This window comes from Nerophis lumbriciformis, linkage group LG10, assembly GCF_033978685.3.
Source record: "Nerophis lumbriciformis linkage group LG10, RoL_Nlum_v2.1, whole genome shotgun sequence".
Taxonomy (NCBI): domain Eukaryota; kingdom Metazoa; phylum Chordata; class Actinopteri; order Syngnathiformes; family Syngnathidae; genus Nerophis; species Nerophis lumbriciformis.
Genome location: NC_084557.2, coordinates 37,920,367 through 37,941,617, shown reverse-complemented (window position 1 = coordinate 37,941,617; position 21,251 = coordinate 37,920,367). Strand labels below are relative to the sequence as shown.

The 21,251-nt window shown below is 39.6% G+C and overlaps 1 protein-coding gene across 1 annotated transcript in view; it reads left to right on the top strand.

The window, feature by feature from the left end:
* The window catches only part of LOC133612319 (P2X purinoceptor 3-like), a 107,832-nt gene that overhangs the window by 64,848 nt on the left and 21,733 nt on the right, over positions 1–21,251 (top strand). Inside the window, exons 6-10 of the mRNA XM_061969627.1 lie at positions 3,497–3,574; positions 6,831–6,972; positions 12,699–12,835; positions 13,522–13,615; positions 18,376–18,441. Coding sequence (XP_061825611.1) covers positions 3,497–3,574; positions 6,831–6,972; positions 12,699–12,835; positions 13,522–13,615; positions 18,376–18,441 — 517 coding nt within the window. The remainder of the gene's footprint in view (positions 1–3,496; positions 3,575–6,830; positions 6,973–12,698; positions 12,836–13,521; positions 13,616–18,375; positions 18,442–21,251) is intronic.

The following is a 21,251-nucleotide window of genomic DNA, read 5'->3' as shown; positions in this document are numbered from 1 at the left end:
TATATATATATATATATATATATATATATATATATATATATATATATATATATATATATATTATGGCAAGCCGTTAAGGAAATTAAATATATATGGAAGTCTGAATAGAAATGAGAAAGGTTTATATATACTGTAAATAAGAAAGACTTAGAGTCCGTCTGCTGATCTGAAAAAGAGCCAAAGCTGTCAAAGAGTTGAGGGATCATCTTCAAAGTGCAATGCTGAAACAAATAATGCAAACAATAAAATGTAACTTCCAGGGCTTGAGATTAACGTAGTCCCGGGGACGTTAAAAAAATTGCACGTGACGAAATGAAATGCTCCCCGGGACAATGGCTTTTAACCATTGTTTTTCTTTTTCTTTTTATGTATTTATTAATTTTACATTTGATATTAAATGTCTTGGTTTTTCCTCCCTCTGAAAATATAATACAATAAAACAAATATATTTAATGATGTTTTTTTCATTATTTTAACAATAGGATAATGTATATTACTTTATATAGACTCTACCAGAAACACAAAACTTAAAAACTAAATTATTTACAATTGCAGACACAAGGTTTCGTGCAGCTTCACTCATTGTAAAGGAAGACGGAAGTCCACGCAGGAGAAAAATGACTACAAAGATGGTGTCTGGGTTTTTCTTATATATATATATATATATATATATATATATATATATATATATATATATATATATATATATATATATATATATATATATATATGCAAGGTCGCAAAGAAAATGCGGACTGGATTTTGAGTGATGTGGGCATTTTCTATATGAACAAGTGGAATGGATTGGATACCGACGCACTAAAGGGGCTCTCTACCTTACGCTATGAAGTGAGGGGAAACTGAGTGAATAATGACAGGTTATATAATTATTTATTTAAACTCATATTCGGGCCACTTTATAATGAATATGTCGGCATGTATTTGTAAAAAAAAAAAAAAAAAAAAAAATTGTCCCCAAATTATTTAGGGGGGTTTAAGAATATTTTAGGGGGGCTTGAGCCCCCCTAAAACAGGCATAACAACGCCAATGAGGCATAAGGAACATTTTTGAGCAAAAAAAAAAGGATATTTAATATGCTTATGTGAAATTGATTGAATATTCCAATTAATATATTTGTGTGAAGAGAAGTTCCATGAATCCAGAGGTTGTTTATTCTGTCCTTGTTGAAAAGGTCACGCAGCTGTGTGGTGACTCTGGAATAAGAATGTAACAATCAGATCACATGAAAACAGCCAAGACAATATAAGTCATACAGGGAAATGCATTTTTAGACAATATGATTTGCCTGAGCGGCTAGGGGACACCAAAAAATGGATTAGAAAAGACAGATTGAAAATAATAATACAACTTTTTTTTTTTTCCAGCGGACCAGATGTTGGACTTTGGTGGACCGTAACCGGCCCGCGGGCTGTAGTTTGGGGACCCCTTATCAAGTCGATAGAAAAACGCTAAATAATTGTAATCCATTATCATTAGTATTTGATTAGCTACTGACGTACCACGACGTGACTCACATTTCGACACGTTACCATTGTAGCGCACTACAATGCCATGTCGCCTTACATTTCGAGGGATTCAACAATCATTTAGAAATAAATAATGTCTAATTACCTCCTCTTGCTTCGATGTCCATGAACTGAAACGTTGCACTTGATGATGCTGCAGTGTAAACTCGCAAGGTAATATTTGCTCCAGGCTGCTTGGCTGTCGGGAGGAGAAAGGCACCTGTGTGGCCGCTCAGGTGCCGCGTCCTGCAGGGGCGACCCTTGTTGCATTGAAAGTGTTCTTATATTCTCCGTTGAAGCCCTCAAATTATGAAGTGGAGCTCCCGCCTCGGTTAAGCTACTTGTCGGCAGACATTTTGTCAACAACTTGGCTTTAAAAAAAAAAAAAAAAAAAACTTGTCTGAAAAGGGGCGGGGATTATTGGTGACCGGAACCGGAATGCAACATCGCTCACACACACTACTAAGATGCTCTTACACACACTGGTGAAATGCTTGCATACACACTGGTAAGATGCGCTCATACACATAACTGAAATCTTTGCACACATACTACTGAAATTGTTGTCTCTCACACGGACGTGTAAAAAGCACACACACACACAGGTGAAATCCGTTTATACATACTAGTGAAAAATAATTCCAGGTGTGTGTGCGTGTGTGTGTGTGCGTGAGACAAAAACATTTCAGTAGTGTTTATAAGAGTGTTTCAGTAGTGTATGTAAGAATGTTTCAGTAGTGTTTATAAGAGTGTTTCAGTAGTGTATGTAAGAATGTTTCAGTAGTGTTTATAAGAGTGTTTCAGTAGTGTATGTAAGAATGTTTCAGTAGTGTTTATAAGAGTGTTTCAGTAGTGTATGTAAGAATGTTTCAGTAGTGTTTATAAGAGTGTTTCAGTAGTGTTTATAAGAGTGTTTCAATAGTATATGTAAGAGCATTTCAGTAGTGTTTATAAGAGTGTTTCAGTAGTGTATGTAAGAGCATTTCAGTAGTGTTTATAAGAGTGTTTCAGTAGTGTATGTAAGAGCATTTCAGTAGTGTTTACAAGAGTGTTTCAGTAGTGTATGTAAGAGCATTTCAGTAGTGTTTATACGAGTGTTTCAGTAGTGTATGTAAGAGCATTTCAGTAGTGTTTATAAGAGTGTTTCAGTAGTGTATGTAAGAGTGTTTCAGTAGTGTTTATAAGAGTGTTTCAGTAGTATTTATAAGAGCATTTCAGTAGTGTATGTAAGAGCATTTCAGTAGTGTTTATAAGAGTGTTTCAGTAGTGTGTATAAAAGAAGAACATTTCAGTTGTTTATGTGGGAGCATTTCAGTAGTGTATGTAAGAGCATTTCAGTAATGTTTATAAGAGTGTTTCAGTAGTGTGTATAAAAGAAAAATATTTCAGTTGTTTATGTGAGAGCATTTCAGTAGTGTATGTAAGAGGTAATTCTGAATAATGTCCCTAATGGCCCCTCATAGTGAGGGACCGCCGTAAGCACTAATAATTTTTCTCGGGCCGGCAAAATTTTTTATTACATAAACTTAGTAATTGTGAAAATATAGACATTTTAAGCAAGTTGCAAAGAGCCCCTATAAGGTTGTCAAGGAGTGCGAATTACCAACGTACACAAGGCCCAGCCACACTGTCTGGCCTCTGTTAAATACGCTTGAACTACTTTACATACCCACATCAGAACAATGAACAAGAAAAGTGAATCCCAATGCTGCAACGTTTCCTTTGACTTGATTCATTTTCTAGTTCAGTTACCAGTCGGGGCAATTTAAAAAAAAAAAAAAACGTCTCTCAACTCTGATTTGGCCATCATCGTTCACTTCAAAGTTGTTCAAAAAACTTGATGTGGTCACGAACATCACATCTCTACCACAGACAGTTATGTACACACCAGTAGTGCATTCACCTTTCACCCAAAATCAGTTGACTCCTTATAAGCTTTGACTTACTCTATGTTTCTCTCTTTTTTTAGTACACCGATGATGGAAGTTGAGAATTTTACTATTTTTATTAAAAACAGCATCCGATTTCCAACCTTCAACTACACTAAGTAAGTGTGAGTACAGTAACTGTGATAAAATGCAACATGAATAATGGCTAGCGATGGGATTCATGGCTGTTTGAAGGGAGCCGCCGGATCTTGAGGAGCCGTTCCTTTAAAAGAGCTATTCAAAAGACTGACTCCCTCCATCCATTTTCTACCGCTTGTCCCCCTCAAAGTCCATCCCAGCTGCACTCGGGTGAAAAGAAGGCGGCGTACACCATGGGCAAGTCGCCACCTCGTCGCAGGGACAACGCAGTCGGGGATAGGTTGATTGGCAACACTAAATTGGCCATGGTGTGTGAATGTGAGTGTGAATGTTGTCTGTCTCGTTCTTATATATAATTTTTACTAAGTAAATTGTTTTCATCAAGGAAACAATAACTTGCGGCAGTAATACCTTAAAACAAAATGTAAACATTACACCAATATAGACACTATTGGTGAAAATTATTTTGAAATATTAATAATAGCCTAATTTGGCTTTTGTTTCCATTGTGAACATTCCCCATGATGGTGCCATTTCCCTATTCTTTGACAGTGACGTCACTATGTCCGATGTGCATCCAAATGCTCCTTTTCCTTTGACTTTTGTTCATTTTGTTTTATTTTCCAGTTGTGAATATCTCTTTCTAATTCTGAATACAGGGTCCAAATTTCAGCCGCTTATTAAACTGAGTGTGAGCGCATTATACTTTTCACATGAATAGAACCTTCTAAGTCAGGTTGTCATTGCTCCTTCAATAAATAAAGCCAATAAAGCTTTTGATTCTGATTGTCATTTGGAATCTGAGAGGGCAGCGTGGACAATTTGCATGGAAACAACTCTCAAACGAATTAATTACAACTGTGAATCACTTCTCAATGTTCACTTGAAAGATCCGTTCAAAAGACCCAACTTATTCCTATTCCTAGACTTCACATCTCTAATAATGGATTGAGAACGTTTTTAGCACTTTAACTTCTCCGTATTTTGTCATAATATGACAAAAAACACATTTTATTGAGTTCTCGTTCAATGTGTTTTCTTTATTTTCATGACTATTTATATTGTAGATTGACTAAGAATGGCTTGTGGAGTTAGCGCAGGGGGCGCTGGAGCCTATCTCAGCTACAATCGGGCGGAAGGCGGCGTACACCCTGGACAAGTCGCCACCTCTTTGCAGGGCCAACACTAGTTTCTTCAAAATAGCCACCCTTTGCTCTGATTAATGCTTTGCACACTCTTGACATTCTCTCGATGAGCTTCAAGAGGTAGTCACCTGAAATGGTTTTCACTTCACAGGTGTCATAGTTTTGATGCCTTCAGTGACAATCTACAATGTAAATAGTCTTGAAAATAAAGAAAACACATTGAAATGAAAAGGTGTGTCCAAACTTTTGGCCTATACTGTGTGTGTATATATATATATATATATATATATATATATATATATATATATATATATATATATATATATATATATATATATATATATATATATATATATATATATATATATATGGGCTTCACGGTGGTAGAGGGGTTAGTGCATCTGCCTCACAATACGAATGTCCTGAGTAGTCTTGGGTTCAATCCCGTGCCCGGGATCTTTCTGTGTGGAGTTTGCATGTCGTCCCCGTGACTGCGTGGGTTCCCTCCGGGTACTCCGGCTTCCTCCCACCTCCAAAGACATGCGCCTGGGGATAAGTTGATTGGCAACACTAAATTGGCCCTAGTGTGTGGATGTGAGTGTGAATGTTGTCTGTCTATCTGTGTTGGCCCTGCGATGAGGTGGCGACTTGTCCAGGGTGTACCCCGCCTTCCGCCCGATTGTAGCTGAGATAGGCTCCAGCGCCCCCCGCGACCCCAAAAGGGAATAAGCGGTAGAAAATGGATGGATGGATGGATATATATATATATATATACCGTATTTTTCGGACTATAAGTCGCAGTTGTTTTCATAGTTTGGCTGGGCTCCAGTGCGACTTATATATGTTTTTTTTCTTTTTTATTATGCATTTTTGGCAGGTGCGACTTATACTCCGGTGCGACTTATACTCCGAAAAATACGGTGTGTATATATATATATAATTATTTTTTTATGTTTATAATTTTTTTATATGAATAGTGTTCATTTGCCCAGGGGTTAGTGCATGTGCCTCACAATAATAAGATCCTGGGTTTGATCCCTGGGATCAGTGTCATTCTGTGTGGAGTTTGCATGTTCTCCCTGTGACTGCGGGGGTTCCCTCCGGGTACTCTGGCTTCTTCCCACCTCCAAAGACATGCACCTGGGGATAGCTTGATTGGCAACACTAAATTGGCCCTAGTGTGTGAATGTGAGTGTGAATGTTGTCAGTCTATCTGTGTTGGCCCTGCAATGAGGTGGAGACATGTCCAGGGTGTACCCCGCCTTCTACCCGAATGCAGATTGGATAGTTTCCAGCCACCCCCACGACCCCAAATATAGCATATAAATATAATAAAAGAGCAGATCCATATTATCTTGAGAGCAATTTGTAAGATAAAAGGCAGTTAAAAAGTTTAAAACAATCAAACAGTTCAAAGTCTCATGCTGGTTAAAAGCCAGTGAGTAAAAATGGGTTTTAAAAATTGTCTTAAAAGTAGCCGAAGGGGCCTGTCTCACATGGAGAGGGAGATTTCTCCAGGGTTCGGGACCTGCAACAGAAAAGGTCCTTGCCCCTCTGAGCTTGCGCTTTGATTTTGGTACCTCCAGGAGCAGCTGATCAGCTGACCTGAGGGACCGGGTGGGGGCATAGAGGTGGAGCAGCTCAGAGAGGTAAGGCGGGGCAAGACCATGTAAAGATCTAGCACTTAGAAATAGTGGTGCATGATCATTTTTTGTGATTAATCACACGAGTTAACGTGTTAATTTTGACATCCCTAATAAATATCCATCCATTTTCTACCGCTTGTGCCTTTCGGGGTCGCGGGGGAGCAGACAGACAAGCATTCACACTCACATTCACAGACTAGGGATAATTTCGTGTTACCAATCAGCCTATATCCAGGTGCATGTCTTTAGAGGTGGGAGTAAGCCGCAGTACCCGGAGAATGTACATATATTAGGGCTGTGAGCGTTAGCGCATCCATCAATCCATTGTGTGCGTGTGTGCTAATAAAAAAAACTGAAAAGTGTAGAGCGAAAAATATGTAACCATGATTCGTTACGACTTTTAAAATGTGTAAAAGTGCCAGGGGTGTGAATAGTTTTTCAAACCACTGTATATGATATACTGTATGATGCGTGTTTATGTGCAGAGGGAATTTCCTACCCACCATCACTGACAAATATATCAAGAAGTGTAACTTTGACAAGGTCAACAACACGTATTGCCCAATCTTCAGAGTGGGAGATGTGGTCCGTTATGCTCATCAGAACTTCACCAAACTGGCAGACAAGGTAAAGTTTTGTTCTTCATTTTTCAAAATGCAGACATTGCATGATATGTGGCATGTACATAATGTGCCCACTTCACTTGTTTTGGGTTTTGTATTTAACAGCCAAAGACCTTGTCTAAACAGTCAATCCGTAACACATGTTTTTTTGTCTTTTTTTCTCTTGTGGCCAAGTTTGCGGTAACAGGCTGTACACAGAGCGTAAAAGAATACAAAGCTAGGTGGTGTACACACACGGCACTTCGTGTTTACCCTCCAAAATAAAAATAAATATAATACATCGGCTGTAGTTTACAGTTACTTATACCCAGGTACTTTTAAACGTTTTTAACACATTAATCCATAAATGAAATATGATTTTAGCTATTTATAACATATAAAACATATGTATGCATTTTAATTGTTTTTAAACTATAACTAGTATTATGAACTATGACTTTACTTAAAACTTGTGTACTGATATTTTACCCTGGTTACACTGTGTCAAACAAATATTTAGGATCATGTTGAGATGGATGAGATTGGAGTAATAATTTGTTTTAGCTAAGGCAAAAGCGTGTTTATAAGTTATTAAACTTTTACTTCATGCCAGATGAAATACCTCTACTTTAGTCGCACGCCATTTGCGTTCCAGCTTTCTACATGATTGCGTGAGTGGGTGACATCCAGGTTGCCAGTTACGCACCGCGATCTTTGTCTACCTACTGCCACTGGTAAAGTTACTAAACAAGTCAGACCTTAGTATACCTAAAATACGTTGTTACGATTCTCAACTTATTCATGACAAAGCCAGGAACAAAACAATGATTTGTATCGGGGATGCCATTGAAAGATGGAGACGATTGAAGGGGGAGAAGATTTTTTCATCTGCCACCAAATTTGATAATTTTCTCCTTGATAGGTAAGTAAGGCACTTACATTTTCTTATTACTTGTAATAAATGGAAACGGACATTTGGTATGTAAACTATATTGTCCAATACAGTCTATGATCTTGTCTAACAAAGCTAGTATGTTCGTGCAACAAATGCTTAGCATGCTAGCCCGGTCAATGACACATCGACATATAACGGATGGGGAAAAATATATGCCCGTTAACCTGTTTGTCGATGTGTCATCCAACTGACAGGGAAAAGTATATTTTTGACAAATAAAACCTACGTGGATATGGGTAGTGTCACTGCCTATTTCGTTCTCAATATGCAGATAGGCTGAGGAAAGGGGGTTCCAACATCAGCACGGCTAATTGGGGTTTCTGGTAATGTATGTGCATCAGACACATGAGGTGGTATTTGCTTGGCACAATATAATGTATTACATGTAATAATTTTCTACTTTGTGTATTGACATGGTAGTAGGCTATATTATTTATGCATAACGTGGTTTTTGCGTATTTGTGTATGATGCCCTTTTGATGTACGTACATGGAAGAGATTGCAGTGTGTCAGGTTGGATGCAACATGGAGTTTTGCTGAACGAAATGTGGCTGTACTGTTGGCCTTGGCTTGCCATCAAAGTAGGCTTATGTGATATATAATTGTGGGGAGGCGGGGCGGCGGACCGACGGCGCCCGCTCCAAGATGGCGGCGAGGAGGCGTGGACGCTGGGAGCGACGCCGCAATCAGCATAAGGTGCGTGGAGCGCGCAGCTGTGGACAGGGCAATCACCCTCTCGGACCGTATAAGAGGGCGAGAGACGTGAACATCAAGAGGAGAGACGGAGAAAGACGGCGGACGGGAGGACGGGAGGACGGGAGGAAACCATCCTCTGCGAGCGACGGCGACGGCGACGGCGACGTGCTGCTGTAAAGCAGACGGCGAACGACGGCGACGTGCTGCTGAAAAGTAGACTGCGAACGACGGCGACGTGCTGCTGAAAAGTAGACGGCAGACGGGAGGAAACTATTCGTGTGCTCAAGTGAGAAAATGCAGCTGCTGAAAAGCACGCAAAAGATTTTGTTATTGAAATAATAAGGAAGTCTAAACCGTCTCACGAAAATGTATTCCCTGGATGGTCCTGAGAACCCGCACGACAGCGTAGGACTGTCACAATTATATATTATATATTATTATATGTAATTATTTCAATGGTGGTCCGTGCGTTCAAACTAGACATTTTAGCAGGGTAATGCCAACAATCTGTCCGACTCCCGACTAAAATATTGCTGTGTATCTTTACAAATACATTTGGCTAATCGACATTAGTAAAATTACTTAGTAAACCATCTTGCAAGAAGCATAAACAAGATAAACCTACAGCGTAGGACTCGCGGATGGCCATTTGAAGTTCCTTGGAGTAGGATTCGGATTCGAATGTGTATCTGGCAACCTCAGTCAGGGAGAGTGGGAGGGGACTACAGAATTTTGACTGTGATTGCAGTACCATTTTTGGCCACATTTCTACATATGGCACCTTTTAAGTAATTCATAAACTACTGCATTTTCTCCGACTTAAATTTAGCCTGTCCCGTTAAACACACCAATAGCTTGTTTGTAGACGTATATTACAACTCCTGATAGGAAGTCACCATTTGTTATAGTACATGCACATTAATGAACATATCAAATGTTAATGTGCCAAATTGTAGCCAAAGGCTAATTTCCATCTGCAGTTTCCAGCAGGGTCATTGTGTATATAGCAGGGTTTCTTAACCTTCTTGACCTTGGTGCCCAACATTTCCACTACAGAGAGGCCCGGGGACCACTCCAATATTAACACTGAATTTGTAATCTTACTCTTGATTTTGATCATATTCAATAATTACACCTAACCTACTTATAGTATACTATACTACATTGTCAACTGATATAAAAGCATGTGTCAATCACAAATATTATTATTTATTTAACGAATAAACCTTAAGCTTAGGTCAGGCAGTACTAATCAAATAAACAATACATTTACATGCAATAAATATTATGTTGTGCTAAAATAAACAAGCTAAATTAATAATAAATGTTTCTTAACTAAACTGTCAATTAAATTAAAGTGCTAAATAAAATACAGCTTCACCACTTTAGTCATAATGTTTGCGCTTAAGAAATTTCTCTATGACATTAGCGCCAAACTTCTGTTTGTTTTATACTGTCATTACTGCCACAAGTGGTGGAAATGTGTATTACAACTAGGTATCACTGCGGCTTATATGGACCACAGCTGAAAAACAGATATATTACATTCTCGGGGGCGCTCGCAGCCCAACAATGGGCTCTATGGTTAAGAAACACTGGTATATAGTATATGCCATCAATGTGCCGGGGACCATCTCTTCGCAAAGAAACACTCCCAGGGCTTTATGGTAAGTTGATTTTTAATGCTCATTTTTTGGCTGTTTTTTTCTGCCAGGGTTGAGGACCCCTGCTCTAAGAAGTCTCAAAGTAACAACCTTATCAGGTCGCTTGCAGCTAGGGAAGATAATCCAGATTATAATGTTTATGTTTGAGCAAGCGAAAACAAATGACATTTTTTTACTCTAATTATCTATTTCTGGTCCTCAAATTCATCATGCAGGGCAGATGACGTCTTCGATGTTGTCCAGTTAGTGCAAAACCACAAAAGTCTGAGTGTCCACGCTGTGCCCGCATCCTCCAATAATTTTTGTCAGCTTTGGGGTACCTTTAACAGCTGCCAGCACCTTAAAATTTGTCGATACACCAGGGCAATGCTTACTCCAGTCAGCGGAAGGCGGGGTACACCCTGGACAATTCGCCACCTCATCGCAGGGCCAACACAGATAGACAGACAACATTCACACTCACATTCACACATAAGGGGCAATTTACTGTTGCCAATCAACCTATCCCAATATTTTTTTATTTGAATTACAGTGCAATATTTGTTTTAGCTTTGGCTTTAGCGATGAAGAATGACCACGTGGAAACACAATGCTAACACGCAATGCTAACCTCAAAGCTAATCATCATAGCTGCGCTGTCATCTTGACCAAGTTTTTGGCCAAACAACACATGCCTGTGTTTTCAGCACATGAATGCCCATAATGTTAAAAAACATACAAACCCCGTTTCCATATTACTTGGGAAATTGTGTTAGTTGTAAATATAAACGGAATACAATGATTTACAAATCATTTTCAACCCATATTCAGTTGAATATGCTACAAAGACAACATATTTGAAGTTCAAACTGATAAACATTTTTTTTTTTCAAATTATCATTAACTTTAGAATTTAATGCCAGTAACACGTGACAAAGAAGTTGGGAAAAGTGGCAATAAATACTGATAAAGTTGAGGAACACTCAAACACTTATTTGGAACATCCCACGGATGAACAGGCAAATTGGGAACAGGTGGGTGCCATGATTGGGTATAAAAATAGATTCCATGACAAACAAGGATGGGGCGAGGGTCACCACTTTGTCAACAAATGCGTGAGCAAATTGTTGAACAGTTTAAGAAAAACCTTTTTCAACCAGCTATTGCAAGGAATTTAGGGATTTCACCATCTACGGTCTGTAATATAATCAAAGGGTTCAGAGAATCTGGAGAAATCACTGCAAATAAGCAGCTAAACCCGTGACCTTTGATCCCTCTGGCTGTACTGCATCAAAAAGTGACATCAGTGTGTAAAGGATATCACCACATGGGCTCAGGAACACTTCATAAACCCATTGTCAGTAACTACAGTTGGTCACTACATCTGTAAGTGCAAGTTAAAACTCTCCTATGCAAGGCCAAAACCGCTATTCAACAACACCCAGAAACGCCGCCGGCTTCGCTGGGCCTGAGCTCATCTAAGATGGACTGATACAAAGTGGAAAGGTGTTCTGTGGTCTGACGAGTCCACATTTCAAATTGTTTTTGGAAACTGTGGACGTCGTGTCCTCCGGACTAAAGAGGAAAAGAACCATCCGGATTGTTATAGGCGCAAAGTTGAAAAGCCAGCATCTGTGATGGTATGGGGGTGTATTAGTGCCCAAGACATGGGTAACTTACACATCTGTGAAGGCGCCATTAATGCTGAAAGGTACATACAGGTTTTGGAGCAACATATGTTGCCATCCAAGCAACGTTACCTTGGACGCCCCTGCTTATTTCAGCAAGACAATGCCAAGCCACGTGTTACATCAACAGGGCTTCATAGTAAAAGAGTGCGAGTACTAGACTGGCCTGCCTGTAGTCCAGACCGGTCCCCCATTGAAAATGTGTGGCGCATTATAAAGCCTGAAATACCACAACGAAGACCCCCGGACTGTTGAACAACTTAAACTGTACATCAAGCAAGAATGGGAAAGAATTCCACCTGAGAAGCTTAAAAAATGTGTCTCCTCAGTTCCCAAACGTTTACTGAGTGTTGTTAAAAGGAAAGGCCATGTAACACAGTGGTGAACATGCCCTTTCCCAACTACTTTGGCACGTGTTGCACCCATGAAATTCTAAGTTAATTATTGTTTGCAAACAAAAAATAAAGTTTATGAGTTTGAACATCAAATATTTTGTCTTTGTAGTGCATTCAATTGAATATGGGTTGAAAAGGATTTGCAAATCATTGTATTCCGTTTATATTTACATCTTACACAATTTCCCAACTCATATGGAAACGGGATTTGTACTTAAAGTATAAAAATAGTTAGATTTATAATAATCCTCTTTGAAATTTGTTTACCACTGTCATGTTCGGTACCTATTAACAGTGATAAACGAGGGTCAACTGTGAATTCACTTTTTAGTCTATCCACCCCAGTTCACATTTTCAATGTTCTACCTTGTTAGGGAGGCGTGATTGGAATAAAGATTGGCTGGATGTGTGATCTGGACAAATCAGATGATCAGTGTAACCCTTCATACTCATTCACCAGACTGGATGCAATGTCACAGAAGAATGCTGTCTCCCCAGGTTACAATTTCAGGTAAATTCTGTATCTCCAAGGTTGTAAAGCTTGAAGTTTGAAATGTAAAATGAAATGTTCTTTTCATGTTTGATATTGGTTTTATATTTTGAAATATTTTTAAAATCATCAATTGGTCACACACAAATGATATTCGTGGCACCCCCCTATAGTTGTGGTCCAAAAAGTATTTTAAAGACATGCTCACGTCAGACCCCGCTGTAGAAAAACAATGGGGGGCATAACATTTTTTCAGGGGGTCCCCTGCCAAAAATGTATTGCCTTCCCGCCGCGGCAGCACGCAGGCTTGTTTAAGTTACACTCCTGGGGCTTCGTCTGGCCACAACTGATTATTACGTGTGAGACAAACTCTTGGTGGTTTAAGGATATGCGTTTGAAATTATTTAAGCCTTTATCGTGTCCAAGAAATGAAAAAGTTGGCCATTTCTATTATTCATCACAACATAACAATGGAAAATTAATCAAATTCTGCACTTGTATACATATAAGACATGAATATGACTTTAGACCAATAATCTATAGAATATGCTTAGAAAATCTTGCGATATAGCGGAGCCTCTATATTTGAAATGCGATGTGACAAGGGACGACAGTAGAGGAAAATGTTTGCCAACAATTTATCAACGGTTAAAGAGTTACACTATGAAATGTCTACATTTTTTTTACAATGTTGTTTTTTATTGTAGGTTTGCCAAGTATTATAAGATGGAGAATGGAACTGACTATCGCACACTGGTCAAAGCCTATGCCATAAGGTTTGATGTGCTTGTCAATGGAAATGTAAGTAAACATTTTGAGGGTCTGTTATCTGCCAAGTACTTAGCTCGTGTTACTTTGGGTGAAATAATTATTTTTACCCCCGCTGATTTGGTAAATTAACACCCTAAGAAAGATACAAACAATTAATCGTTTTTATGGTAGGCTTATTATTTCAAAGAGTGGCAGAATATAAAAAAAATACACTAAATAGATTTTATAAATTCATTAATATTTAATTGATTTAAATAAGTATTTGTATTCAATACAAAATGTGACTTAGTACTTGGTGGATAAACCCTTGTTGTCTAGTAAAAATGTCATGTTTCTTGGAGTTTGTCACCAGGGTTGCACACATGCGAGGCCGTAACAACCATTGAGGACACCAAGATCATGTCCTCTGTATTTTTTAAGTGACAAAAAGAAGATGATTTGACTGACTGAAAATATACATTATGTAGGACATTGTGTGCGCTGTACATTACCATGCGGTAGATCATCCTTTCTCAATATACAATCTTTGGTCATGCACAGCCTGCTACACCTCCAGACAACGTCACACTATTAAGTCTACTTTTACTTTAAACATTATCTAATCCAAAATGTGTTGTCAACATAACATTAACTTTTAAAGCAAATGTAAATTATCGAATGACAAGGCGCTTCATTTGAAATTTTACCCCAAATGTATTCCTGGCAACATCATGCCCTGTTACTGATCAGAATATGAGGACAGCTCATTTTACTACCAAAACCAATTGCTCAGACTCATCAAAGACTCTAACATATATGAAATACTCAAAAGGGACCCCACAAGTGGGTACAAGAGGAGAATCATTGAGTACTTACAAACTCTGCAAAAATCAGAAGCCATCAACCGGGCATTGTATTACCGATTATACCCACAAGAAACATTCCTTGGCATTTATGACCTTCCAAAAATACACAAAGATGGGGTTCCACTCAGACCCATTGTAGCATTAACTCTGTGACATAGAATATTGTTAAATATGTGGCTCCAGCACCCCCCGCGACCCCTTAAGGGACAAGCGGTAGACGATGGATGGATGGATGTGGCCAACATTGTAGCACCTTTGGTTGACAAATCTCCACGTCATGTCCAAAACTCAATTGACTTTGTAGAGAAGATCAGATATCTAAAACTGTACAAAAAGGAAACTATATATTTTCATTTGACGCCACCCCCATCCGCATTCCCCCACGCCCCCTCACCCCCTGTTCACCAGGATGCAGTCTTGTAGGTGATTACACTTTACAGGATAGATCCACACTTAATCCAGAACAGATTTGCCTTTTGCTGGAACTTTGCCTTAACACTACATACTTTCAATTTATGGTAACGTTTTACCGACATAAACATGGTTGTGGCATGGGATCACCTGTATCCCCAACAGTAGCAAACCTTTACATGGAGAGCATGGAAAAGAGAGCTCTGAGTTATTTTAAGGGAACAGCACCAAGTCATTGGTACAGATATGTGGATGACCTATGGGTAAAAATCAGAAACCACAAAGTGCAAGCCTTTACCAAGCACATCTGTGGACAAAAACATCAAGTTCACATGTGAGGATGTCATAGACAATAAGTTGCCTTTTTTGGACTGTGATGTCCACACTGGAGAAAATAGGCCTCCATGTCGGGGTTTACTGAAAACCCACACATACCGATCAATACATACTTTTTGACTTACACCACCACCACAAACTGGGCATTATCAGAACCCTACAACACAGAGCTGATAATGCTCCCACCAGAGAAAGAGCATAGGCATTTGAGGGAAGCCCTCAAAACCTGTGGTTACCCCAGCTGGTTGTTTGCAAAAGTGCATCCAGTTCCAGAATTAACAAGAACAGAGTAGATGAGGAGGAAAAAGGTGACAGACACAAAAATATTGTTATTCCATAAGTATCAGGTCTATCTGAGAAACTCAGAATTATTAACCAACAAAACATCACAGTACACTTCAAACCAGGCAGCACCCCGAGACAGAGACTATTGCACCCTAAAGACAGTCACCCCACACCCACAAAAAAAATCTGGTATATGCTACCTCGTGTAATGCACTGAGTCACATATTGGGGGAACAAAACAACCACTAAGCCGTCGCATGGCACTGTATAGACAGCTAAACTCTTCAGCTGTCTACCTGCACCTCAGGGACAGCACTCCTTTTGAGAACAAAAATGTACAGTTTCTGGACAGGGTGGATGGATTGTACAAAAGAGGAGTGAGGGAAGCCATCTATGTCAAGGTTGAAAAACTATCCCTTAACAGAGCAGGTGGTCTGCGACGCCACCTGTCTCCCAAATACAACACTGTCCTTTCAAACATTCTTAAAATAATCTGCAATTTAGCCTCCAACAAATAACAGGAGTTAAAAACATTCTGGTCACAGAAGGTGACCACAATGCCATTTGTTTACAACTGAATGAAATGCTAACTTGGGTGGTTTCAGATGATACAGTTGCCTCGCGAAGCTGGGAGGCCTGTGATGAAGTCCAGCGCAATGGGGGACCATGGTCATGGCGGAATAGTCAGTGGGCGCAGAAGGTCGGCCAGTTGATGATGGAAAGCCTTGCTTCTGGCGCAGATCTTGTAGGCAGTGACACCCTCCTTGACATGACAACCAATCGTGAGCCACCAGAATCTCTGGGGAACCACCAACAGTGTGCATCTCACACCGTAGGGATTGTACAGAGGGCGGTGGTGGCAGTCTGCAAGACATGTGACTTAATAATAATAAATCTTCTCCTGCTGTTTATTGCTGTACAAGAAGAGGGCAAAGGATGCGGCCAGGAATAAGCAACCTCCCATCACATCTATGGTGCCCATAGCGTTTGTTTTGGGGCCAAGTATGTGTGCATACTCAGTGGCCTAGTGGTTAGAGTGTCCGCCCTGAGATCGGTAGGTTGTGAGTTCAAACCCCCGAGTCTATAAAAACAGGACTCATTACCTCCCTGCTTGGCACTCAGCCTCAAGGGTTGGAATTGGGGGTTGAATCACCAAAAATTATTACCGGGCGCGGCCACTGCTGCTGCCCACTGCTCCCTCACCTCCCAGGGGGTGAACAAGGGGATGGGTCAAATGCAGAGGACAAATTTCACCAGTGTGTGTGAAAATCATTGGTACTTTTATTAGTGTTGGGCGATATATCGAATATATTTGATATATCGAATATACGCGATATATCGCAAGCTTGTCTCTGTGAGATATAGAAAATGACTATATCGTGATATTCGAGTATACGTTCTCACGCAGTTGCTTTTAGCTGCGGGCATTACACTAAAGGCTTTTCTCACTCTCTTTCTTGTCTCTCCTTCTCACAGAGACATAAAACAAGCGCACCTTCTTACATACGTCACATACTGTCGCGCGTGCAACGTCATACGCTCTCACGGAGCAGAGAGGTATCGGCATGGGTAACGTTAGCTGTGATGCTTGCGGTAATACGAGAGAAAGAAGGTGTGGATCTGGTAACAAATGAAGAAATAATGAATTCCCAAGAAAAACAGCAGGGGCTCCATCGTCTGGCAGGAAGATGTCGAACAGACAACCGTAGTATGTCAAGTGTGCGGCAAAAGCGTTGCTACAAAAAGTAGAAGCACTGCTAATGTGTAGCATCATTTGAAAAGTCACCCGCTAGAGAATGAAGAGTGCTTGAAACTCTGTTCGGTGCCACACCAACAAAATGCCCAAGCCACCATTTCCACATCAATATTGTATGAAAAAACGAGTCAACAACAGAAGGAGATAACGTCCGCAATAACCTACCACATAGCGCAGGACATACACTATTTGATTTCCTATTATGCAGCTAATTTTTATTTGACAGTTATTGAAATATCTTGTGTGACATCATGCACAGAAGTGCACTTTAAACTTGAGCTTTTAAACTATTGTAGTGGCGTTCTGTACAAAAAGTGCACTTTAATTTAGTGTTGTTTTGATATGTCATCTTAGTGATATCATGCACAAAAGTGCACAAATAGCTTGTTTTAAAATGTCTTGACAATCTTGCACTTTCTGTTTTGAAATGCCGTGAATGTGTGTGCCACTGCTTAATAACGGTTTAATAATACAGTTTTGGTGAATTGACTTAGTTGTGATTTCCCTCTCTGCATGAAAGTTAGAATGAGCATATATTAATGCAGTATGAACAAGAATGTTTTAATGTAGACACATAGAATCATCATACTGGTGTGATTATATGCATCAAGTGTTAATTCAAGGCTAAGGCAAAATATCGAGATATATATCGTGTATCGTGACATGGCCTAAAAATATCGAGATATTAATAAAAGGCCATATCGCCCAGCCCTACTTTACTTTAGCATTGCTAGAGGTAGACTGTACCTTCACAGCAGAAGTTGCTTGAGAGTGTCCTATTTGTTGCTGATTTATTTATTTGTTGGATAATGCTTGGTATTATGTGTGTTAACCTCATGGGTCCTCCCTGTTCAAACTACCCGAGGGTTTAACCAGGTTCTGACGATTAAGAAATAGGAGCCCTAGAAACAAGCCAAAAAACTCTATATCGTAAATTGAAGTTCTGGAACGTATCGGCATATCAGTAAGAAAGCCAATACCGCACATCACGAAAAATAACCATGTTCAATACACCAGCCATTTACAAAAGGGGTTCAGTCAAGTCCTTACTTTATTCAAGTGTTTTTACTGTTGGTCTCATGACAATTCTTTTTTAAATTTCGGTCGGGACTAGAGTCCCAAACCCCAAGTGAGAACACCATTTTTCTTCATTTCAGGCAGGAAAGTTCAACATGATTCCCACACTTATCAACATGGTGGCAGCTTTTACATCAGTTGGAGTGGTGAGTGTAATCTGCATATGAGTGTGTGTGCATGAATGTGTGTAACATAGTGGAAATTTACTCATTTTCTACCAGGCAACAGAGGACTCATTCTGTATAAACCCAATGTTTTGTTTTTTTCTCCAAAGCAAAACAACAAATAAGATGTAATCTTATACATTTATAATGAAGATGCAATTGCATTAAAGTTAATTGAAATGACATTGTCTTTGATGGTTTTGATTGTTTATATTGATGTAAGTACAACACTTTGACATTGCTGGTTTTGATTATACATATTTAATTTTGTCGTCATGTCAGTCTGTATAAACTAAGTAAGGACCTTTTTAGCTCCAAGAAACAAATTTAATCAATTAAACACTAATTCGGTAAAAAAAAGGGTACATAAACTCCCACTGCTGTATATGGAGGGCCACTATTTTATTTTATTTTTGCTCAAGGGTGCAAGTCCCCTCTTGGCAATTTCCTTAAAAAATAATCATAAGGTTTGCTGAGCAGGGACGATGAAGGAGGTGTTCTGCAGTGGCTCTGCTGGAATGTGACATTTTATATATATTTTAAGAGCCCTTTTTAATAACTTCAGCCGTCAATCGCATCTTACATTGTAGTAGTATAAACAGGACACAAGCCAAGGGACTCTCCAGAGCCCAAATCCACCAGAAAGATCTGTTGCTGATTCAACTCTGCTGCTGAACATGAAGAAGATGATGGTTGATGAGAGTCAAGACAACCGGTTGAGTTTTTCACACCTTTCAAGTTAGAAGAGAAAAGAGTACTTCCAGCCTGATAGTCCCCTGTTAGTAGGGTTGACACGTGTTTGTGTGTGTGTGTGTGCGTGTTTGTGTGTGTCTGTTGAGCCAAAACACTGCCAATAAGAATTGGTATCCTGCAGAAAATAGGCGTGGCTAAGATGCACAAGAAGTAGTTTGCCTCTGCGGTAACTCTGGTGAAAACTGTAAGATTTAATTCAAATTCTGCTTTTTTTTTTAAATTAAAACTGACAACGCTTGGCCAACTATATGCATGCCTATCACTCTGGGTGAGTTATACTCTGTCAAAACATAGATAACAATTATTATGCCCAAGACATGAAGAGGGAAGCAATCAGAGTCACCTGTGGCCGTAAACGAGCTCGAGGCTGGCGCTGAGATGGCGTCATCAACTTTAGAGAAGTTGCTGGATAAGATACTCGAGTCTATGAACAAACGTTTTGACATGCTTGAGGAAAAGCTTGAGGCTCTTACAAGCAAGCAGGCGTCATTGACCAACAGAGTGGAGGACATGCAGCAGCAAGGTTCCGAACACGAGCGCCGCGTCGAAGCGCTCGAACAAAAACTGACTGAAACGCAGAAGAGCAATGAGAAATTGGCAGCTAAAATAGACGAATTGGAAAGGCGCTCAAGACGTAATAACATAAAAATAGTAGGGATACCAGAGCAAGAAGAAAAGGGAAGACTTACGGACCTGATACCAAAGTTGTTTGGAGCGAGTAACTTCTCCAAGCCAGTGGTGGTCGCCTGTGTGCACCGTGTCCCGCTCGCTTGTTATGGTGACGGCAAGCGCCCCAGGAGCATCATCAAAAGAATACACTTCTACCAGGAAAAGGAGCTACTTCTTCAACTGAGCCGCGGCCAGGAGCTGATCTACAAAGACCTGCGCGTGTTCCTGTTTCCAGACTACACTGCCGAGGTGACATCGCAAAGACGGGCCTTTCGAGAGGTAATGAACATGCTGCGGGAGAAGGAAATCAAGTTTATGCTACGTTTTCCAGCTTGTCTGCATGTGGAGTACAACGACCAGGTAAAGGTGTTTACCTCTCCTACAGACACTAAGACTTTCATTATAAAACATCTTAGTGGCTAATCATCAATAACCTCTCTACCATACAAGGCTTATAATAAGCATAAAGCAGAAATACACTTTTTCACTGAGGTTTATTTCACCGGAGGACGCAGGAAAAAAGAAAACACTTCGCTGCTGAACTATTGCTTGGAGTAGTGAATGCAACTACTAGCATGCGCCCTGCGCCTGAAGATGGGGGTGGGGGACTTTTGGACTGGGGAATCGACCAACACGACTTCGTATGGATAACATCACAATGGAGATTTTACTCCAAATATTGAACTACACACGATGGGGACAGAGGGAGGGGGAACAATGGGGTGTGAATGTTGTGTATGTGTGAATCTGAGCATGAATGTGGAGTAGAGAGGTGCACAATCATATTTCAACTTGCCAATTACAAAGGTTTTTTTTTCACGTAAAGATAAAATACCATAAAAAACTTTAATGTCAATTTATAAGAAAAAAATTACACTAATTTCATGGAACGTCAGGGGCTTAGCCAAAAATATTAAAGCAGGGAAGGTTTTTTCATACTTAAATTAATTAAAAGCAGATGTTTTATTCTTACAATAAACACATCTCTGTAAAGACAACCAACACAAACTTAAAGCTAGCTAGATATCTCAGGTTTATCATGCACCCTTTACTTCACAAGCTTGAGGTGTAGCCATTTTATTTCATAAAAATGTGCCTTTCATACTTACATCAAAAATAATTGACCCTAACGGAATATTTATTTTATTAAATGGTCATATTACATCCTACCCAGTAACTTTTTTGAATATCTATGGACCAAACACCGATGACTCAAACTTTTACCATAGAGTCTTTGGTCTACTTCCTGATGATAGCTCCTCTTATATCTACATTGGTGGTGATTTTAATTGCCTTTTGGATCCCACTTTAGATAGAGTGTCTACTAAATCTCATGTAATTGCTAATTCAACTAAAACCATTAATAATCT